We start from the raw sequence: 19,593 nt of genomic DNA on the forward strand, positions 1-19,593 counted from the left end.
TCAAACACTGTACTTTGGGGGAGAAGAGGCCCAGGCCCCCCCCCCCCCCCCCTGTACCACACAGATCCCAGGAAGCCGGGAAATTAGAACTTAGGAATAGGAAACGCAAATGAAAATGCACATAATTATTCAAGGAAATAAATAATACATTAATTCAGTAGTATGGAGAAAAACAACCATTCAGAGATCATCACAAAAGTGCAGACAGACAAATTGGTCAATAAATTAGTGCAGGTCAATCAACTGGAGGACAGAGTTACAGGAGAGAATGAAACAGTGTTCATGAATAACTCAGGGCTGCTTTACAAAATATACAGAGGGTGAGAGAGTCCCAGCTTAAAGCACCCAAAGCACCCCTCCGGCGTTTTGTCACACGAAACATGGACAGGAGACACGACTACGACACACTCATGCAGTACGGCTTGGTAAAGCAGAAATCCTAAGCAAGACTGCATCTTTCGCTCAGGTCTGTGGAGCCGGGGTCAGGGGTGCCCCCACCTTCTGCTTCCCTCCACCCTCCTTTTTGACAGGAAAATGTTCACTGCCTCCCATTTTAAGGAAGGAGTCACCCCCCCAAGCACCCATCACCAAAATAACCTGTGATGACAATGGCACTTTTTTTCTTGTAAATTCCCTCCCTTAATCGCAGGCTAGTGATAAGGGAATCAAACTCCAGCTTTTCATCATCTGCCTCAACACCCCCCCTCCCCCCCCCCCCCCCCCCCCCCCCGCTCCCCTGGTCCCCACCAAAAGTGGGCAGGCCACTACAGAACAAATTCCTGAGACTAACTGCAGATGAGGTCAAGCACCCAGCAGAGAGATTCCAAAAATAATTCTCTTCTGAAGAGATTCCCCAAAATGATCCCCTTCTGGAGAGACTGCCAAAATAATTCATGATTCCCTTCTGGGGAGATTCTCAAAATAATTTCCTTCTGGGAGATTCCCAGAATAATCCCCTTTTCCCATCACTTCACTGTCCCGAGACGCTAAACAAGGACGCACTTTAAGGTTATGGTTTTGTGCGTCGAGCCATTTCGGCAAATGAAAATGAGGACATTTTTTTTTTTTTTAATGTGATTAACTGGAGCTCACCTGAAGACAGGTGTGGCACTTCTGGACGGTCCCAGTGGCCGTTACGAATGGAGAAACCTGTGAGCATGGCAAGCCATTAGAACATCGTGTGTAAAGTGTCTTGCATTAAGGCGAATCCTGAGAAAATAAGCGCAGGGGTGTTCAGTCCCTGGTTTACATCTCAGGAAGCACCCAGGCTGCGCAGTGGAAACTGAGCATGCCCAGTGATGGCGAAGGCCAAAGTTCAGGGCTGCGAGTGATTCGTCTTCAGTTTACACCACCTAGTGGCCACAGGGGGGCGTGGCACCTTAATCTGAGAAATACAGGGATCATCGCAAGTATTTCTGCAGCTGAAGGCAGCCAAGCGATTCCCGAATGCCCAACCCCTTTCAATGTGATCAACCAGGCACCCAGTACAAGGACGAGGGGTCCAGAAAAATGCTAAAATGTGATGTAATAAGTTGTAACAAACCAATATGAATCCTTCTTAGGCAGGGCTCTGCCGGCCAATCAGCATGGAGGATGCTGTACACTGGGGGAGCCTGGGTGACTGACTGGGAAACAGGGCACTCTGCAGTGGTCTTCACTTCAGCTATTCTGTTGGGACAGTGACAGCCATGAGACGAGACCAGTCCTTTCCAGCAGAGGGCGATGTTACACCCTCATGGAGGGCCCGGCCGCAGCAGTGAGGGGCACGGTGGAGCCGCACTCGTAGTCTATGTCCACGCTTGTGTGAGCCCCGCTGATCAGTCTGCCTTGAGGATATTCCCGTATGTCTACTTGCCTGTCCCGGAAACTCTGGATGTAGCTCTGAGAGAGGGTCCAGGCACCAAGAGCGAGTGTATAATGGAGTGGGAGAAGGAGAGAGGGAGAGAGAGACAGAAAGATGAAGACAGAGAGAAAGGGAGCGGGGAAGAGAGGGAGGAAACGACAAATAGAGGGGAAGAAAGGGAGGGAGAGAGATGGGGAGAGAAAGCGAGAGGGGAAGAGAGAGAGGGAGAAAGAGAGGGGAAGGGGGGAGAAAGGAAACGAGAGGGAGAGATGGAGATGCAGAGAGAGTGGGGAAGAGAGGGGAAGAAAGGGAGGGAGAACGAGTGGGAGAGAAAGCGAGAGGAGGAGAGAGGGAGTGAGATGGAGACAGCATGATAGAGAGAGATGGAGAGAGGAAGTGAGAGAGGGAGGGAGAGATAAAAGAAGTAGATGAGAGCGAGAGAAATAGGAATGGGGGGGAAAAAGAAGAAGAGATTGGGAGAGAGGAAGAAAGAGAAGGCCTTTATTATCATTTCACTACAATAAATAAAAAGAACAAATACACTCAGTGGGCTGTTTGTTAGGTATATCAGCTCATTAACACAAACTGCCTGAGGCACCAAGCAGCTATTCGAGCGGCTGTAACTGAACACACACAGCATGGGTTAGATCTGGGTCAAGAGGGCGACTCGGTGTACAACTGAGCAATAGAGGCCAAGACAGCTGAGCTAAGCGATTCTGGCATTTTCACACAGTACAGTGGCTCGATTTTACAGAGGATGGTGCAATAAAACAAAAAACAGCCAGTCAGCGGTAGCAAAAGCACCCCGTTAATGAAAGAGGTCAGGGGAGTGTGGCCCGACTCGTTAAAGCTAACAGGAAGGCCACACGCGCAAAAATAACAGCTCAGTACAGCAGCGAGGCGCAGAAGGGCTCCTCTGAATGCATCTACTCTCAGAGCGGATCTCAGAGCGGATCTCAGAGCGGATCTTGAACGATGCCTAATAACCTGCCCACTGAGTGCAAGTGCTTATCGTGCAAAACAGAAGCAGCCGCATTTCTGTGGGTCTCTTTAAATGAACTGTGCAGGAGGGGGAGGAGGTGAGGTGAGGCCTGACCGGAGAGAGGACGTCCCCGTCGAAGCGGCGGATGGGGTTGGGCTTCCTGCGGTAGGGGGGCTCGGGGTACAGAGGCTTGGACGGGTGTGCGTGCTGCGAGTGCTGCGCCTGTTTCTTCTTCTTCTTCTTCCTGCCCTCCCTGCGTTCCTCCTTCTGGCGGATCCGCATCAGCTGGACGCGGCGCTGCTGGCGGCTGATAATCACTGAGGGGCACAGGGACACAGTCAGGAATGCACAGGTACACACAGGGACACAGTCAGGAATGCACAGGTACACACAGGGACACAGTCAGGAATGCACAGGTACACACAGGGACACAGTCAGGAATGCACAGAGTACACACAAGATCACAGTCATGAATGCACAGGTACACACAAGGTCACAGTCAGGAATGCACAGGTACACACAAGGTCACAGTCAGGAATGCACAGGTACACATGGGGACAGTCAGGAATGCACAGGTACACACAGGGACACAGTCAGGTATGCACAGGTACACACAAGGTCACAGTCAGGAATGCACAGGTACACATGGGGACAGTCAGGAATGCACAGGTACACACAGGGACACAGTCAGGAATGCACAGGTACACACAAGGTCACAGTCAGGAATGCACAGGTACACACGGGGACACAGTCAGGAATGCACAGGTACACACAGGGACACAGTCAGGAATGCACAGATACACACAGGGACACAGTCAGGAATGCACAGGTACACACAAGGACACAGTCAGGAATGCACAGGTACACATGGGGACAGTCAGGAATGCACAGGTACACACAGGGACACAGTCAGGAATGCACAGGTACACACAAGGTCACAGTCAGGAATGCACAGGTACACATGGGGACAGTCAGGAATGTACAAGTACACACAGGGACACAGTCACAAATGTACAAGTACACACAAGGTCACAGTCATGAATGCACAGGTACACACAGGGACACAGTCAGGAACACAGTCTGGAATGTACAGGTACACACAGGGACACAGTCAGGAATGTACAGGTACACACAGGGACACAGTCAGGAATGCACAGGTACACACAGGGACACAGTCAGGAATGCACAGGTACACACAGGGACACAGTCAGGAATGCACAGAGTACACACTTTAGTACACACACTAAATCCGACAAGTTACCCCGATAAGCCAGTAACCCCGCTTCGTAGTACAGGTCACTGGGGACGAGCCCCTCCCAGAATTCCCATTCTGCCCCTGCAGACTCACCCTCAGTGTGAGAGTAACCCTCAGCCGTGACCTTCCACTGGACCAGCACCCCCAGCACAGTGAGCACAGGCCACACGCCCAGCACCGCCCAGGTGAACCAGCACACGGGCCGCGGCGGCGCCACCTTGATGCGCTCGTAGACGTGGCGCACCAGCACGAACAGCTCGGCAAAGTAGTCGACGGTGACGGTGATGACGGCGGCGCCGAACACCGCCGTGGAGAGCGTGGTGAAGCAGCGCTGCCACTGCAGGGTCAGCACGGCGAAGAGCATGCCGGAGCCCAGGAGCACGGCCAGCGGCACCCAGACGGTGCGCGGGTGGTAGAACTCCTCCATGGCCAGCAGCGCGGCCACCGCCGCCAGCAGCCCCAGCAGCAGGCCCACCATGAAGAGGCCGACGCTGCGCACCAGCATGGTGACCAGGCCGCAGAGCACGCCGATGCCCAGGCCGATGCCCGCGCTGGCCTCCGCGCTCAGCTGCGTGTCCAGCACCCGCTCCTTGTAGCACAGCATGAAGATGACGATGGAGCCGAACATCAGGCCCGTGAGGAACATCACCGCCTTGAAACAGCGGTAGCCTGTGGACGAAGGCGAGGGCTTCAGGCAGGACCCTCAACACGGCAGTACTCAACACAGAACCTCGTTCTAAGTTTGACTTTTATTTTTTTTAGCTTTACAGAGAGATTAGGGTGACCAGATAATCCATGTCAGGGAGGACGCTTTGAGCTAGAACAGGATTTGGAAACTACCATTTTGATTAAAAGGACCTGGATTTCATTTCAGCACAAAGTTCTTGCTCTGTGTTGATTGGTCAGTGAAGCAGCTCATAGTGTCCTTCCTGACATGGACGATCTTGTCCGCCTAGGAAAGATGGACAACCGCACATTATGGGGGTAACTGGCAGTCATCTGAAGTTTATTATCAGGCACTGAAATAACTGGTACGCAAGTATAACATTTGCAGTATAAAGGTTAAAATGCAGAATCATTTCTGGTCATAACAGTGTAAATGCGTACTTATTTTATGCACATTTGCACTGTTGTGATGAGAAATTATCACGCCTTTTAACCTTACAGCGAATGAGTACTTGCATACCAGTTTTGTCAATCCCTGCTTATTGTTAACCATGGGCTCAGAGACAAGGCCTCAGCCACACTAAAGGCAATAAAGGGTTTTCATTGAGGGGGGGGGGGGCAGTCTAGTGATCCCACCCCCCGAATAACTCAGTCTAGAAGAGTGTTCAGACTGTTCACAGCCAGTCAATAGTCTGTCAAGTACTGTGGTGCTGTCCGCTGGGACAATCAGTTATATATATTACAGCCAGTCCCCAACTGGGTTCCATTCCAACAGACACGCCGAAATGGGCGTATGGCAGAATAGGATAATCAGACTGACTTTTAAGTGGCTGTGTGCTTAGTAGTAATGAACAAAATGACACTTCATGAACTATTTTTTGACGCCACTAGATGCTCTCTATTCAAAAAGGGCACAAAGCATGCCCCAAAGTAACCAAAGAGCACCATCTAGTGGGGTCAAAAATATAGCAAATGGTTCATGAAGCATCATTTTGTCCATCACTACTAGATACACAACTATTGGCAGGAGAATGTGTCGTTCTCAGTGTCGTTCACCGTGACACCATCATAGGATGCCATCTTCCCTGTAAGTCATTGGCTCAAATTTCTGTCCTGCTAGAGCCACCCTGGGTAGCAGTAGGTGATGTGATTGTGCAGTGGAAGCCGCGCACTGTATACACCAAGGCCACCTCAGCAGTTACTAAGCAACGACTAGTCACATTGCGGCACAGGACCAAGAGCAGCAATCTCATGTCAACCCGCTCACACTTCAGCCCGCTGCGCATCCGAGGTGCGAGCCACGCTACGGGATTTGAATGCCGGCCACCGGATTGGCAGCCGCCGGCCCTAGTGACCTGAGAGGACTCGATAAATGGGGTCAAACGGGGGCCGGAGCTGTTACCAAAAAAGCAGTAGATGATGCCAAAGAGGCAGCACATAGAGCAGACAACGGAGGGGACGATCTCATAGCGGCGCTCCATCCTCTCCTCACAGCTGTGGTGCTCGGGGCTGCCATCGCGGGCGGGGGGGGCCAGCTTGAAGGCTAGGGTTATGGTAGACTCCATGACGGCGGCGGGGGCCAACTTAGCAAGCCGCGCACACCAGTCGGGGCACCAGCTGACCCATCCACAGGGGTGGACCTAAACAAAACAGTACAATGTTACTGACTAATCAACACTTGGAACTGCTATTTATTTCAATGCACACATTTCAAATTTTAGCGTTTTTTTTTTTTTCCAAATTTATATCCAGATTTTTTAAATCAGATCAAAACATCATAAAGTCTATTCAGATCAAAACATCGCAAAGTCTACAGTCAGTTTCAGTTGAGTGGATCTTGTGTTTTGGATGTCTGTCACTGGTCAGTTTGTATTGTGTCAGTACATAATGGGTGTGTTTTCTATGTGTAATGGGTGTGTTTCTATGTGTGGAGCCTCCCTGCCCTGTATCAGTCTCCGTGGAGCCTCCCTGCCCTGTATCAGTCTCTGTGGAGCCTCCCTGCCCTGTATCAGTCGCTGTGGAGCCTCCCTGCCCTGTATCAGTCGCTGTGGAGCCTCCCTGCCCTGTATCAGTCGCTGTGGAGCCTCCCTGCCCTGTATCAGTCGCTGTGGAGCCTCCCTGCCCTGTATCAGTCGCTGTGGAGCCTCCCTGCCCTGTATCAGTCTCTGTGGAGCCTCCCTGCCCTGTATCAGTCGCTGTGGAGCCTCCCTGCCCTGTATCAGTCTCTGTGGAGCCTCCCTGCCCTGTATCAGTCGCTGTGGAGCCTCCCTGCCCTGTATCAGTCTCTGTGGAGCCTCCCTGCCCTGTATCAGTCGCTGTGGAGCCTCCCTGCCCTGTATCAGTCATTGTGTAGCTTCTCTGCCCTGTATCAGTCGCTGTGGAGCCTCCCTGCCCTGTATCAGTCGCTGTGGAGCCTCCCTGCCCTGTATCAGTCTCTGTGGAGCCTCCCTGCCCTGTATCAGTCGCTGTGGAGCCTCCCTGCCCTGTATCAGTCGCTGTGGAGCCTCCCTGCCCTGTATCAGTCGCTGTGGAGCCTCCCTACCCTGTATCAGTTGCCACAAAGCCTCCCTGCCTTATGTCAATTGTTGTGGACCCTCTCTGTTCCTTGTGCCATGTCAATTACTGTAGAGAGTCTCTACCTTGGAAGACACTCTGATTTTTCTGCACAGCTGTGCTTGCTGAACTGGGTCTCAAACCTGTAACCTTCTGGGTTGCAACTGACTCCCTTAGCCAATTCACCGATGTCCCCCATCGACGCCTCAACCTCATTCTGCTTGCAGGAATAGGAAGAACTAGCTAAGCTAGCAGTGCCGTGCACTGAGGACTAGAGGAACTCGTCAGAGGACGGTAAAGTCACTGCATGCAATGAGAAATTCACTGATCACCGTGAAATGAGGCGTCTTCCTGAAAGCCAGCGCTGGCGGCCAGCCAGAGGACCCGCCCATGCGGATGCATCATTCCTTATTTGTTTTTATGGCCCTACAGAAAATGTGCAACAGCCCACCAGCTACACGACTCACCACTCACAGCTCTACGTATCCGGCCAAGCTTCCAGAACAGATCAGCTTGTTCTTATACCACTGCCTTTAGAATGTGACTTCACTAGAACATCAGACACTCAGCAACCACATTTTATCCAAACGGAACAAACGACGAGCCACGATGGCGAGAATCACACAGCGGCAGGCAGGAATGAGCTGCTCTTGTGTTAAAGCTGAGAGGGAAGGGTAAGATGAATTTGGCCATCTGGGGAGAAAATTGATCTCTTGGGGTCCGTGGACTGAGCCATTCTTGCTCTCCTACTCTGCCCACTGCCCTCTCTCCCTTTCTCTTTCCGTATCCCTCGATCCGCAGTTTTACGAACATGCTCCGTCACCTTCTCCCTCTACTCCAGCCTCCCAGTTCCCTGTCAAACTCCTCCGCCCAGCTGACCCTCAGCTGATTATCAGCCGGGAGCCCAACCTCACAGATCAGTGCTGCGTCTTTCGTTCAGAGCCCTTCTGAGCCACTGACACAAGTCAGTGGCTTCTAGACCAGACAATCATACAGACACAGGCACAGACACACACAGACACAGACACACATACAGACACAGACACAGAGACACACAGACACAGATACACACACAGACACACACACATGCACACACACGCACTTCCATTACACCGGGGTGGTGGATCTGGTTCGGGCTGGGCTATTGTCACATCACACATTCCAGGTTTTAGTTCTGCAATTGAGAGGGAACAACAGCTGTTGACACCATGTGGAGTGACAGTGTCAGCGAAGACAAGGTGTGTTTGTCCTGCTGTTTAATGGTACAGGGGACGGACGGTGAGGGGTAATGTGACCCAGGAATGGGGGGGGGGGGGGTAGCGCTCTGCTCAGGGCCAGATGCCCAAAGCAGTTCCAAAGCTGCTGAACACCACTGACTTAGGGTTTCTCATGCGTGGCTGGGGGGGAGGGGGGGCTCCTGAGACATCCCCAATGACAAGCCAGCCGGCTGTTACCCGGGGCATGTCACATGACACACTACAGCTAAAGGGCATCAGTCCGCAGCCACACACAGACTGCATCCCTTTACACGTGCCATAACCCATAAGCCAGAGCTCTCAGAGTAAACCCAGCACCTTGAGGAGGCTTTGCAGGACACTACATGCTCAGCTCCAGCCCCCAGGGCCCTACAGGGATTCACGAGCGCTGCACGTCCACAGCCGGCGCACGATCCGGTGGACTGTGGGGGCGGGTAATGCCAAACGCCCTCTTCCACACCCCAATTCCCATCGTCCCTAACCTATCCCGGACCTGAACCAGAACCAGAAACACCTGAACCAGAACCAGAAACACCCATGGCCAGGTGGTACCTTCTCCTTCTCCAGAACTTTACACCAACAGTATCACCATCGTACTTGTGCAAAAATGTATATCATTTTTAAAGCAAAGATTAACTTACTTTTCATTCCTGATTTTGTGGTTGTAATAAAAATTATTAAATACTTTTATCAATGAATGTGTAAATATAGTATGAAATACAGCAGAACTGACATAGAATCAGGGTATCATATTAACCTGTTGTGCGAAAACAAAGAACAACATTATAAAATAATAGTGGACAGACTCGTTATACTGCTATTCCATCCTCTCACTTCATGAACCTCATCATAACAACTAAAGGATGGTGGATTCTGGGTAGCTCCCAGTCATGTGGGCCAATGAAAGAGCAGCCTGAAGTCCCTAGCAACAAGCTGAGAGCCAATCAGTGTTTTGCTCGGGTCTTCTCGCTTTCTATCTCTCCATGGCAGCTGGCTCGATTTCCCCTTTAGAAAAAAAAAAATTTGAATAAAATGCAAAACAATAAATCACGGGACAACCCCTCCCTGGAGGACAAAATCCCGACCGAGGGCTGGCTTTGCCTGTCTGACCCTGAACAGAAAATCCCTCAAAGAAACAAACAAACAAAAAATAATGCGAGCGTGAGCATGAGCACAGAGCTAAGAAATTAGCACTCAGATCGGCGGCGATGCGGCTGAGCGGAGGGCAGAAGGGGAAACGGACAGGGAGGAGGTGTGGAATGGGATTAGAGAGGCACTCACTCCATCTTTCGCTGTGCCTCTGTCGGGCCTGAGTGCAGGCTTATCGATCAGGTAGCACAGATAACTGGAGGGAACCTCCTAAGCCGACGGAGAGTCCAGACACTCTCCCGCACGGCGCCAGAGCACATTACATACACAGCTTTAGCAGACACCAGCGTTCGCCTGCTACGACCCAGACAAGCATGAAAATCCCTGCTGCCCCCACCTACGCCGGACCCACGCTGCCCTTTGGGCATCACGCCATGCACACCTGCCCATATTTTTCTGAATCATAGCCTCCTTAGGTTATGGTTACCCTTTTGCCATGGAAACGTGGCTGGAACACTGCCCCCTGCTGCCAGGGAGTGAGTGAGCAGCGGTTGTTGAAGGGGAATCTCCGGCATGAATATTTTAGCGAGATCAGCAGGAGGTCGCACCACAGAGAAAGGATCTTTTTTTCCAGGGGACAATTATGTAAAATGAGATCTTCTGCCACTTACAATATTATGGGTTTAGACAGTGAGGTTCAGATCTATTTTCTTCTGGTTGCAGGTCCAGTTCCTCAGGGTCTCCATGACCCACTGTGGATTCGAAAATCCCCTCACAGGTTCCAGCAGAAGACTTAATCTGAGGGCCTGGAGGTCAGAGGTCAGCAGAGGCTAACTCCATTCGCAGGGAGAGCAGAATAGACAGTGACAGGATGACCCAGCACCTGCAGCCCCCCCCCCCCAAATAAACACGGAGCAGGAGAAGGTCGTCTGTCAAACATCTAAAGGACACCCAAGTAAAAACAAATAGTGTTCATTTGCATTTGTATTACCTTCCTAGAAATAGGCTAATTTAACTCTGTATAACTGTAAATGCTTTCAATCTTTCATCTTCAGCTCAATCATTCCACTTTAAATCTTCAAAAAAAATTATGTTTGGCAATGATAGACTCTGCTTGCTGAGGGCTGGGGCGTAGTGTTCACACACGCAACAATATTCCCAGAAATAAAACCACAACCAAGAAATTAAACCATTAGGCCTCATACCCCTGCAGGGTATTGAACAGGAACTGTAATTCGCTGAAATTGTTTTTCCCGCAAAGACATGAGGCTTTGCAGACCTAAAATACTGGCTAAAATATCTAATGAAGGAAGCAGTGAAATCTCTCCACTTAGCAGCAGGGCTGGACAGAGTCCGCATCCCGTAATTGGCCCATATTCCCAGATTCAGGTCGACATGCAGACTCTGGAGTGGATTGCAGGTTTGCTGATTATCCTGGATTTGTGGCCCTGGCTTAAAATGCCACAAGACCACATGGTGTGGGGGGGTAGGGACACGGCGGTGGGAGGTCTGTGCTATGAATGTTACCGCGGCGCTCTGCGGACCCCGGAAGCAGGGAGACATGACATGACATCACTGTCGTGTGTGTGTGTGGGGGGCGGGGGGGGAGATGCTGTTAAAGGCGCACCTATGTCGCTCAGCCTCCGCAGGCGGGGCACAAACAGGCCGTACTGTCAGGTCCCAGGGGTGTGTCTGAGTCACTGACACATAGCCTTTTCAGCCGTCCGGGAACATCATTATCAGTTCATTTTTAGACACTCTCTCTCTCTCTCTCTCTCGCTCTAAATCCATCACATGAAAAAGAGCACAGAAGCAACCACACGAACAGACAAAAGAAGACACAAATAGATCAACGGGCCCGAGACACGCTATTCTGTCGAATAATCGTATGTCGAACACGCACACACAAGCGTGAATACATGCTGTTTCAGTCACTACATGTGTAATGGGAAGCGCTGAGCGCTGAGAGTCCCGCAGCCCCATTACAGCAAGTTCCTCTGGCCTGGAGAGGTGGGGGGGGGGGGGGGTGTTGCTGACGTCTTTCCTCCGTCAGCGTGGCCCACGTCTAGCACGACAGGCCGTACCGGAAAGCAGCGCCACCATCGTGACCGACGTGGAGAGCACAGAACACGCAGAGTCATGCTGCCCTCCCCCACCCCCCCACCCGACAATCTGTTACATCCATCCGTATGCATGAGGACGGTCTGTTTGGGACACGTCAATGTGCGGCCGCCGGGGTGGGGGGGGGGGGTTGGGGCAGGCGTGGGTGGGAATGAGCCACGACGGGATCGTGCCACCCGTTGCTTGGCCGGGGGCTCGGTCACGCCTCTCACCGGTCCTCCGGGTGTGGTGACGGTTTGTCATCAAGGAGCGTGACTTAGATGATGCGCTCCCGGTGGGTTCCATGGGGAGAGGTGGCCATCGACCACACAGTGAAAGAAGATGATCTTGACGTAGCGGATGCCGTGCCCCCTGTGATCCCGTGGAGGGAGACGGCCGTCGACCCCGAGGTCACGTTGGTGTTCCATGACCATGTGGTCGATGGGCGCTGCCCTCCACAGGACCGACTGCATCAGCTACATCAAGCACAACCGCGCCAACACAACAGTCAGCATCCATCTCAGGCCCTCAGGTATCTGAGAACACTGACTGCCCCTTTGTGGACTAGCCCACCGGTTGTGGAAAAACAATCTTAAAGAACCGGAAGATGCCTGCCACCCCCCCCCCCCACCCCCCGAGAGCAAACATACGTAAAAATACTTATTACAGATATTTAGACAGCAAGCACAGATCACCAATACAACATAACATATTGTCCTATGACAATGGACTATTATCCCAAAACAGAACGTCCTTGTTTATAAAATAGCACCGTAACTACGGCTGCAGAAACGCAGTATTATCCTGGTACTCATGCCAGCTCTTTGCTCTTTCATTACATTCATTCTTTTTCTTTTCATTCATTCGTTTCTTTTATCCTCCTTTCCCACTACTCTGGCTCCCCCTCTATCACCGCCACAGGATTCGCTCTCTTTACAACTTTCTACATTTCTAATGCGAATGAATGTACTGTTCACCGTTCACACCTACCACAAATGCTGTTCACACCTACCACAAACGCCGTTCACACCTACCACAAACGCCGTTCACACCTACCACAAACGCCATTCACACCTACAACAAACGCCGTTCACACCTACCACAAACGCCGTTCACACCTACCACAAACGCCGTTCACACCTACCACAAACGGCTGTGCTATTTCTTTAATATTCCCTGCAGATGCTGACAGCGGCTGAGGTTACCCGCAATGAGTCTGTTGATTTCTTTGGACTCTAAATATGGCTTTTTAGACTTATTTTGGGCATATAATGAGAAGACCCAGTTCACTTGGGAAAATAAAAAATAATAAGGATACATCCGCAGCGTTTTCTGCCTACTGAGTCCCTGCAAAAGTGACAGTCTGGAGCTGTTTACTGCCCTTCCTGGATCCTTCAGCCGCTCTGGGGACCCTCTCATCAATGCCAGCAGCGGGTAAGGGGCAGGATCGGTAAGCGAAGGCGGCAGAGAGTGAGGGTGGGGCGAGGAGCTGCTTGGTGCGACGTGTCGCCAAACACCGAACACGGGCCAGGAGAAAGGGAGTGAGACAAAGAGAGTGGGTGTGGCTTACTCCCGTCTTACGAGATTAAACCACTAAGTGGGCTAAGACCACTATTTGGAAGAGAATAAAACATCATTTTAATTATAGCAGTAGAAATCCATCCATCTATCCATCCATCCATCCATCCATCCCTCCATCGCAAGCAGATCAATGGCTAGAGCCCCTGGGGCCAGGGCTGCTGCAGAGATGTGACATTGACTGGAACATGGCGCTCGATGAGAGGCGGGGCGTCGAGAAGGGTGATGAGCCAATGAAAAGGCAGACAGCCGGGGCAGGGCACTGCCTGTAAACACCGTGCTCGCGGGGGCACTGCTCCTAACCGGCCGGCTTGTTTACTCCATGGCACTTCAAAATAGGACAAAAGGACAACAAATCAGTCACACGCTCTCTCTAAGTGGCCCTATTCTCCCACCCACAGCCAAGCTGGCCCTACTGTTCCGCTCCTGGGCCAATGTGAACCAGCTGTGCTGCATTCACAAAACGGGAAGCAAATGGGAACCTCTCCCCCCCACGCCCTGAGAATGGTAGCGACGAGCAGACCCCTCCCCCATGCCGGCTAGGGACAGGCCAAAGGGGTGGGGCTACAACGAGGACACGTGTCCATATCTGAAGCGCAGACACCTATCCGCGTGGCGACGAGCGAAAACAAGGAAGCAACGCACCACCATCCGCTACGAGCTGGGAATCCCTGGAATGTCCGGCAGGTCCTGGAGATCGCGTCCAACTGGGGCGACGGCAGGGGGGGCCGGAGACAGCGGGCTTCCGACGGGGAGCGACAGACAGCACATTCACACCCTCGCTCGGCGCCCCGGTGCTTGCCTGGCATGGTAGGGGCAGAGATATCCGGGACGGTGCGGGCGGACATTTGGCGACCTTCTGTCAACTCGGGATCAGACAGCGGAGGGGAGGGGGCATTTAAACAAAGCCCACCAGACAGCGGAAGCAGGCCGGGTTTTCCCGTGGTAACAGCTCGAACCCATTGGACCGGGAGACCCCGGCAACAAGCATGTCATTCATTACTGCTCATTATATGCACTAATTAACCTAGCCAATGGATAATGAGCTCAGACAAAAGGACTCTACAGGTGTCCCAGCGTTAAAGCACTCTGAAAGCAGCCACCTCCGTTAACCGTTACCTACTTATCGCCCACAATTATTTAAGTTCAGCATTTTCCAGGAAATCAAACGTTCTGGCTGAGAGCAGAGACATCTGGTTCAGACAAACCGCAGAGGGACACGACGGCGCCTCGCGGGCGGAATCGTCCCGGAAATGCGGGCCCGGTGATTAAGCACTGAGCAGCACCTCCGTCCTTAATGGGGCGTACTTATTAAGCGATCAATCAGATTTGATTTTTTTTTTGTGTGTGTGTTTTCACAAGTAAGTTGTCAAAAAGCACTTCACAGTGATTTACAGTCGTTTTTTATACAAAGGATTAAAAGCAGAAGCGAAAAATTTGCCATTAAAGGAGATGTAGTGCTACAGGAAAGCAGCAAATGGCAAATAGCATAACAGATTATGTGTAATAAGGAGGAGGATGAGGGTGACCAATCGTGTTAAGAAGCTGGGTAATAATAATACACGACCTCCAAGGTCTGCTACAGTTGCCATCGTCCCCCTCACTGGCGAGCACAAATTCACAGAAGGTCCGAGCCCCGAACCTCCATCTCTCTCGTACTCACTGTGATGTCACCGTGTCTCCTATCTGTCATGTTATATATGTACGATAAGGGTCAAGTTTCATCATAGATCAGCTCGGATAGAGTCACAAACACAGAGCATTCTCGACCGTGGGGGTTACGTCTGCTGGAGCGAAAAACCACAGCAGTCTCAACTCCGCTTGAGTGTGTGCGCGTGCGGGAGCTTCTGCAGGAGGTGATGTCACCCTGGGCCATATAGATTAGAGCTTGATTTGTTTCTTATGCCTGGAAATGGCCGCCTTCGAGTGGAGAGCCAATCACGCCTCATAGAGCTGCTGGGGTTTTTCAGACAGACCGCTCCACTTACACCTGCATGTCAGTTTTGCTCTGGAGGAAAACAAGACTTAAACTAAAAGGGATCACTGCTTTGGGGCTGTTCTATTATGCTGTTTTTAAAGCTTTGCTGAGGCTGCATATGGATCCCATGGTCAATAATCATCATCCCCAGCGAGAAGGAATCAGGGCATGTAAGAAGGGCACTGAGATGGCTTCTGAATTCTGCTTCAGGCTCAAGCCCAGTGTATCCCAATCTGGTCCTTGGGGACCCATAGACAGTCCTCATTTTTGCTTCCCCTCCAGCTCTCAGTATGGAACTGGGAGGGAGCAAAAATGTGGACTGTCTGGTAGAGGGCTCGGAGGGAGCAAAAGCATGCTGGGAAACATTACTCTACCCACATCAGAGGCCCCATAACTGGTAGTATGGACAGTAATGCAGGGGATCGATGAGATTAGCATTGACTTTCTCCCACCGTCTCTCTCTGCCTCTTCCTGCCTTTATCTCTCTGGCGACACATCCTAAATGAAAATGTTAGGCCTAATCTTAGTCTCCACCTTTAAACATGATACTCTACCAAAGATTCATGGTAAACCTGGAAAAGAAAAGAGGAAATCAGTTGAAAAATCTCTGGCTTTTAATATCAAAATCAAACATCAGAATCTAAACAAGTCTTCATAGACATTCAGCGAAAACCAGAATATAAATGTTGATGTGAGGGTGAGCTAATAACTTGCTTGAGGTGCATAATACATAATTTCCTAAACGATCTTAATGTTATTTTTGGGTGGAGTTCCCCTTTAAATACAGAGCGGCTGCTGGGGATTTTAAAATCTAGGCTACAGACCTCACTGCGCACGGAAGCGGAGCCAGATAGCAGCGTCCCTTGTCGAGGATCGATTTTCCGGGACCAAAATGCTGAATATGCACTTTTTGTTTATTCTGTCATACCTTTTGCCACAGTGACACATTTTTTTTTTTTTATGCCTCCGGGTTCACAAAATCTTTTTTTAGGAAGCTCAGAGCGGTATCTATGCCATTTCCCAGCAAACCCAGTTCATGCTGCACGGTAAATTAAGTTTCCCTAACAACTTCATCATCTTCCCCTTATTCTTTCAAAAGCCCTGGGTTACTAATAGTCACAAATTCTGCAATGGCCAACGCACCGCAAAAATTCGTCCTTTGTTGTTAAAATGGACAGCAGACCTGAGCCAGCATTAGAATAAGAAGTTAGCGGCTAAATTTTTGACAAACTTTAACAGGTACGATTGAATTTGGACCCAAATGTGCAATTTTATAGGTTTACATCGGAACGCTAAGGACTTTGAGGACAGCGCCAGCTCCCCCCACCACGGCAGCTCTCCCCAGCTGGCTCGGATCCCGTGCGCGCTCCCTTTCAGCTCCCAAATCCCGCACCCCCGCCGCATTCATGTCGGAATCCATGTGCCGGAAATGAGCACAAAGGCAACTCCTCTCTGGAAGTCACACACGGTCAATATTACCGAGGAACCGGTACCAGAACCGTATAGGATCTGTGTAGGTCTGCCTGCATGTAACTGCTAGCACTGCGCTTAAGTCACATACCTACACAGGCTGACAGTGAGCCTTTACTGCAAGGTGCAAGTAAACCTTCCGCGGATGCTTGAAATAAATGTTGCTCTTTGCAGTTTTCAGACAGGCTATTCAGCAGTAAACACAACATCCTGCATGCACGACATGAATATGATATTTTACGGGCCTGAGGCAGTGCTGTGATGCTGTACTGACTGCGTGTTTTTTGTCTTATGATTAGTGCCCGGGAGCGGCATAAAGCCGTCAGTAAACCTTTTTGTGTGAAATAAGATGATATCGAGTACCTCTTGGGGAGACCTGAGCCGACCCATCCCTTGCAAGCCGTGTATTTGTTTAGGCTCTCATTCCAGGAGCACAGCGCGTGTAGGGACTTTTGTGTATTGTAATGCCGCGGAAGTAAGGAAGGAAGAGTTTACACGGAGCTGAAAGGGAATAGAAATTAAGGGAAACGCGGGGACATGCATGCCCACGCCACCGGAAGATAAGGGTTTAAGTGTTAATGCCCCTGGGCGGTGTTTGGGGCACTTTGCAGACCCATTAACCCAGCAATACCCACCGGGCTAGACACGTAACTAAACAAAGACTACATAAATGTATTGGGGGTTATAATGATTTTGAAACGCAGCGCATGTAAAACGTGAGCAGGGGGGGGGGGCGTATAGACACGCCGGCGGACAGTCGCCCTCACACGTGACCAGTTCACAGGCACGAGCTCGTGTGTGACATGGCACGCATGTGTGCGGGCACGAGGCTGTGTATGACATGCATCCCGCTCGCCTTGTTTACATTTTCATTCGTGGAAGCGCACACGTCCAAAAAGAAGTACAGCCTCAAAAAAAGTCAGAGCCAAACCACTGCGGGTGCACGTTAACCCACTCCAAGTGAGATGTCAAAACGACAGGGAGTAAAAACAATAGATCATATGACCCTAACTACAAGCCTATCTATCACAATACAAGTTATATCAACACTTTACTGACGACATGCATAAACATTGACTCGCGGTTGCCTTGGCGTAACAAATTAAAAAGCAAATTATTGTTTCCTGTATGTGCCGGCTTCTTCTGCACATCCAGAATGTATAACCTTAGATGCTCACGGCACTCGCGCTGACCCAGAAGACTTCGCATGAATGTCACCGTGTATGCTCAGTGACAACAAAGAGGAACCATTACTTACCTTTCCTAGGACTCAGCATCTAAGCAGTCCCACTGTCCATAACGCGCTTCAGTCATCCAGCGTCCGAACCGTACCGTTGAATATAATTGCCTCATATCTATCAGCAATACCCGCTCACCATCCTGCAGCGCCGTCAGTGATCCGTTTGGCACAATGCACCCGATCGCCTCCACAAGCTCCAGAAGCTGAGCTTGAAACAAAGGCAACCACAATTCGTATGCAGGAACTTATGTTCTATTAACCATTAATAAGAAAAAGACAAGGCATCGGATCTTAAAAATTAACGAATATGGCTACTCGTTGCATTTTTAATGTTTGTTTTAAAACTGCAATATTCTCGATCACAGACTCCGCCTCGCCTCAGATTCCTAATCCAGGGGTTGTCCGTTTAGTCTGATTTGGACCAATCGCCCAAAGCGCGGAAACCTCGTTCATATGGAGCGTACCATCCTCCGGAAGAGCGCGTGCTGTGGAGAGGGATGCGGGTAAAATCCGGGAAAAAGGAGGACAGGCGCGAGACTATGCCGGGATCAGCCACACACACACACACATACGCGCGGAATATAACACAGCGGCGAGTTTGCTTGCATACAGTCCACGTTTAGTATAAGGTCATGAACAGAAATTGAAGACCTGCTGAGCAATTTATAGTAGAAAACTGCTTTGAGTTCGGGAGTAAAACGAAAATTGCATTAAACTGAAAGAATTGTAAGTCTTTGCACCTAGTCGTAGCACCGTATAGGCCAACTGTGTCAAGTCTATTCTTGAACCGCAAACACAATGCGCGATTAAGTTATGGAAACGTTCGAAGTGTCCTGTTTTCCTGATGTTCCCTTAATGTCATCCCACTACTATAACTTTGACTAATAATATATAAACAGAAAAAAAAAAAACATGGCAGAGCAGTGGGTAGAACTGGATTAGGGATACCAAGGTCATGGGTTCAAGGCTGGACTGTGAGTTTGCAGTGTCCGCATATTGCACTTTCAAAAAATTATTTATTATAAAACATAATTTTTCAATGTTTTTCAACATGTCTTATCATGTCTCCAAAGAAGTTCCAGTGCAAGTGTGCAAAGTTGCGTAACGAATGTTTACATAGCCTAGGGTAGAGTGAAGGACAATCCCAAACACAACCAAGACAAATGACAGCATATTTGTAAAGTCTGTTGGGGGTGTGCATGTCCTTCACTGAGATCACGTCTAAATGTATCGCCAAAGATCCAATACATTACATATGAAGCAAGTACTAATGTGGTAAATATGATTCACCACTATTGTGATGCAATGCGATTTTACGTGATTTGATTAAACAAAAGGTGATGTGACACAATGCGATGTGATGCAGAAGAATATGATGCTATGCAAGTCAATGTGGTACAGTTACAGAAACAGTTTACAGTCAGGTAATCAATCTAAATATAAAACTATTGGTTAAATATTATTAGTCACGTTTCTGAATAATAAAGGCATAGGGCCTCTACTAATAATGATATATTAACACATTGAATTTTACCAATGCAAAGGTGTTGTATCCGGTGTGCACTTTTGCAATCGGGTCAATC

General features: G+C 50.1%; 1 protein-coding gene across 1 annotated transcript; it reads right to left on the reverse strand.

Moving 5' to 3' along the window:
- Positions 1-742: 742 nt before the first annotated feature.
- LOC111852236 (transmembrane protein 198-like) lies at positions 743-18,594 on the reverse strand. Its single transcript, XM_023827893.2, has 5 exons — positions 18,029-18,594; positions 6,149-6,386; positions 4,174-4,749; positions 2,940-3,142; positions 743-1,881 (listed from the first exon to the last, which is right to left on the reverse strand). The coding sequence occupies exons 2-5, from the start codon at positions 6,309-6,311 to the stop codon at positions 1,726-1,728; spliced, it is 1,098 nt and encodes a 365-aa protein (XP_023683661.2). The 5' UTR covers positions 6,312-6,386; positions 18,029-18,594; the 3' UTR covers positions 743-1,725.
- Positions 18,595-19,593: the final 999 nt, after the last annotated feature.

The sequence above is a fragment of the Paramormyrops kingsleyae genome, chromosome 16, assembly GCF_048594095.1.
Source record: "Paramormyrops kingsleyae isolate MSU_618 chromosome 16, PKINGS_0.4, whole genome shotgun sequence".
Taxonomy (NCBI): domain Eukaryota; kingdom Metazoa; phylum Chordata; class Actinopteri; order Osteoglossiformes; family Mormyridae; genus Paramormyrops; species Paramormyrops kingsleyae.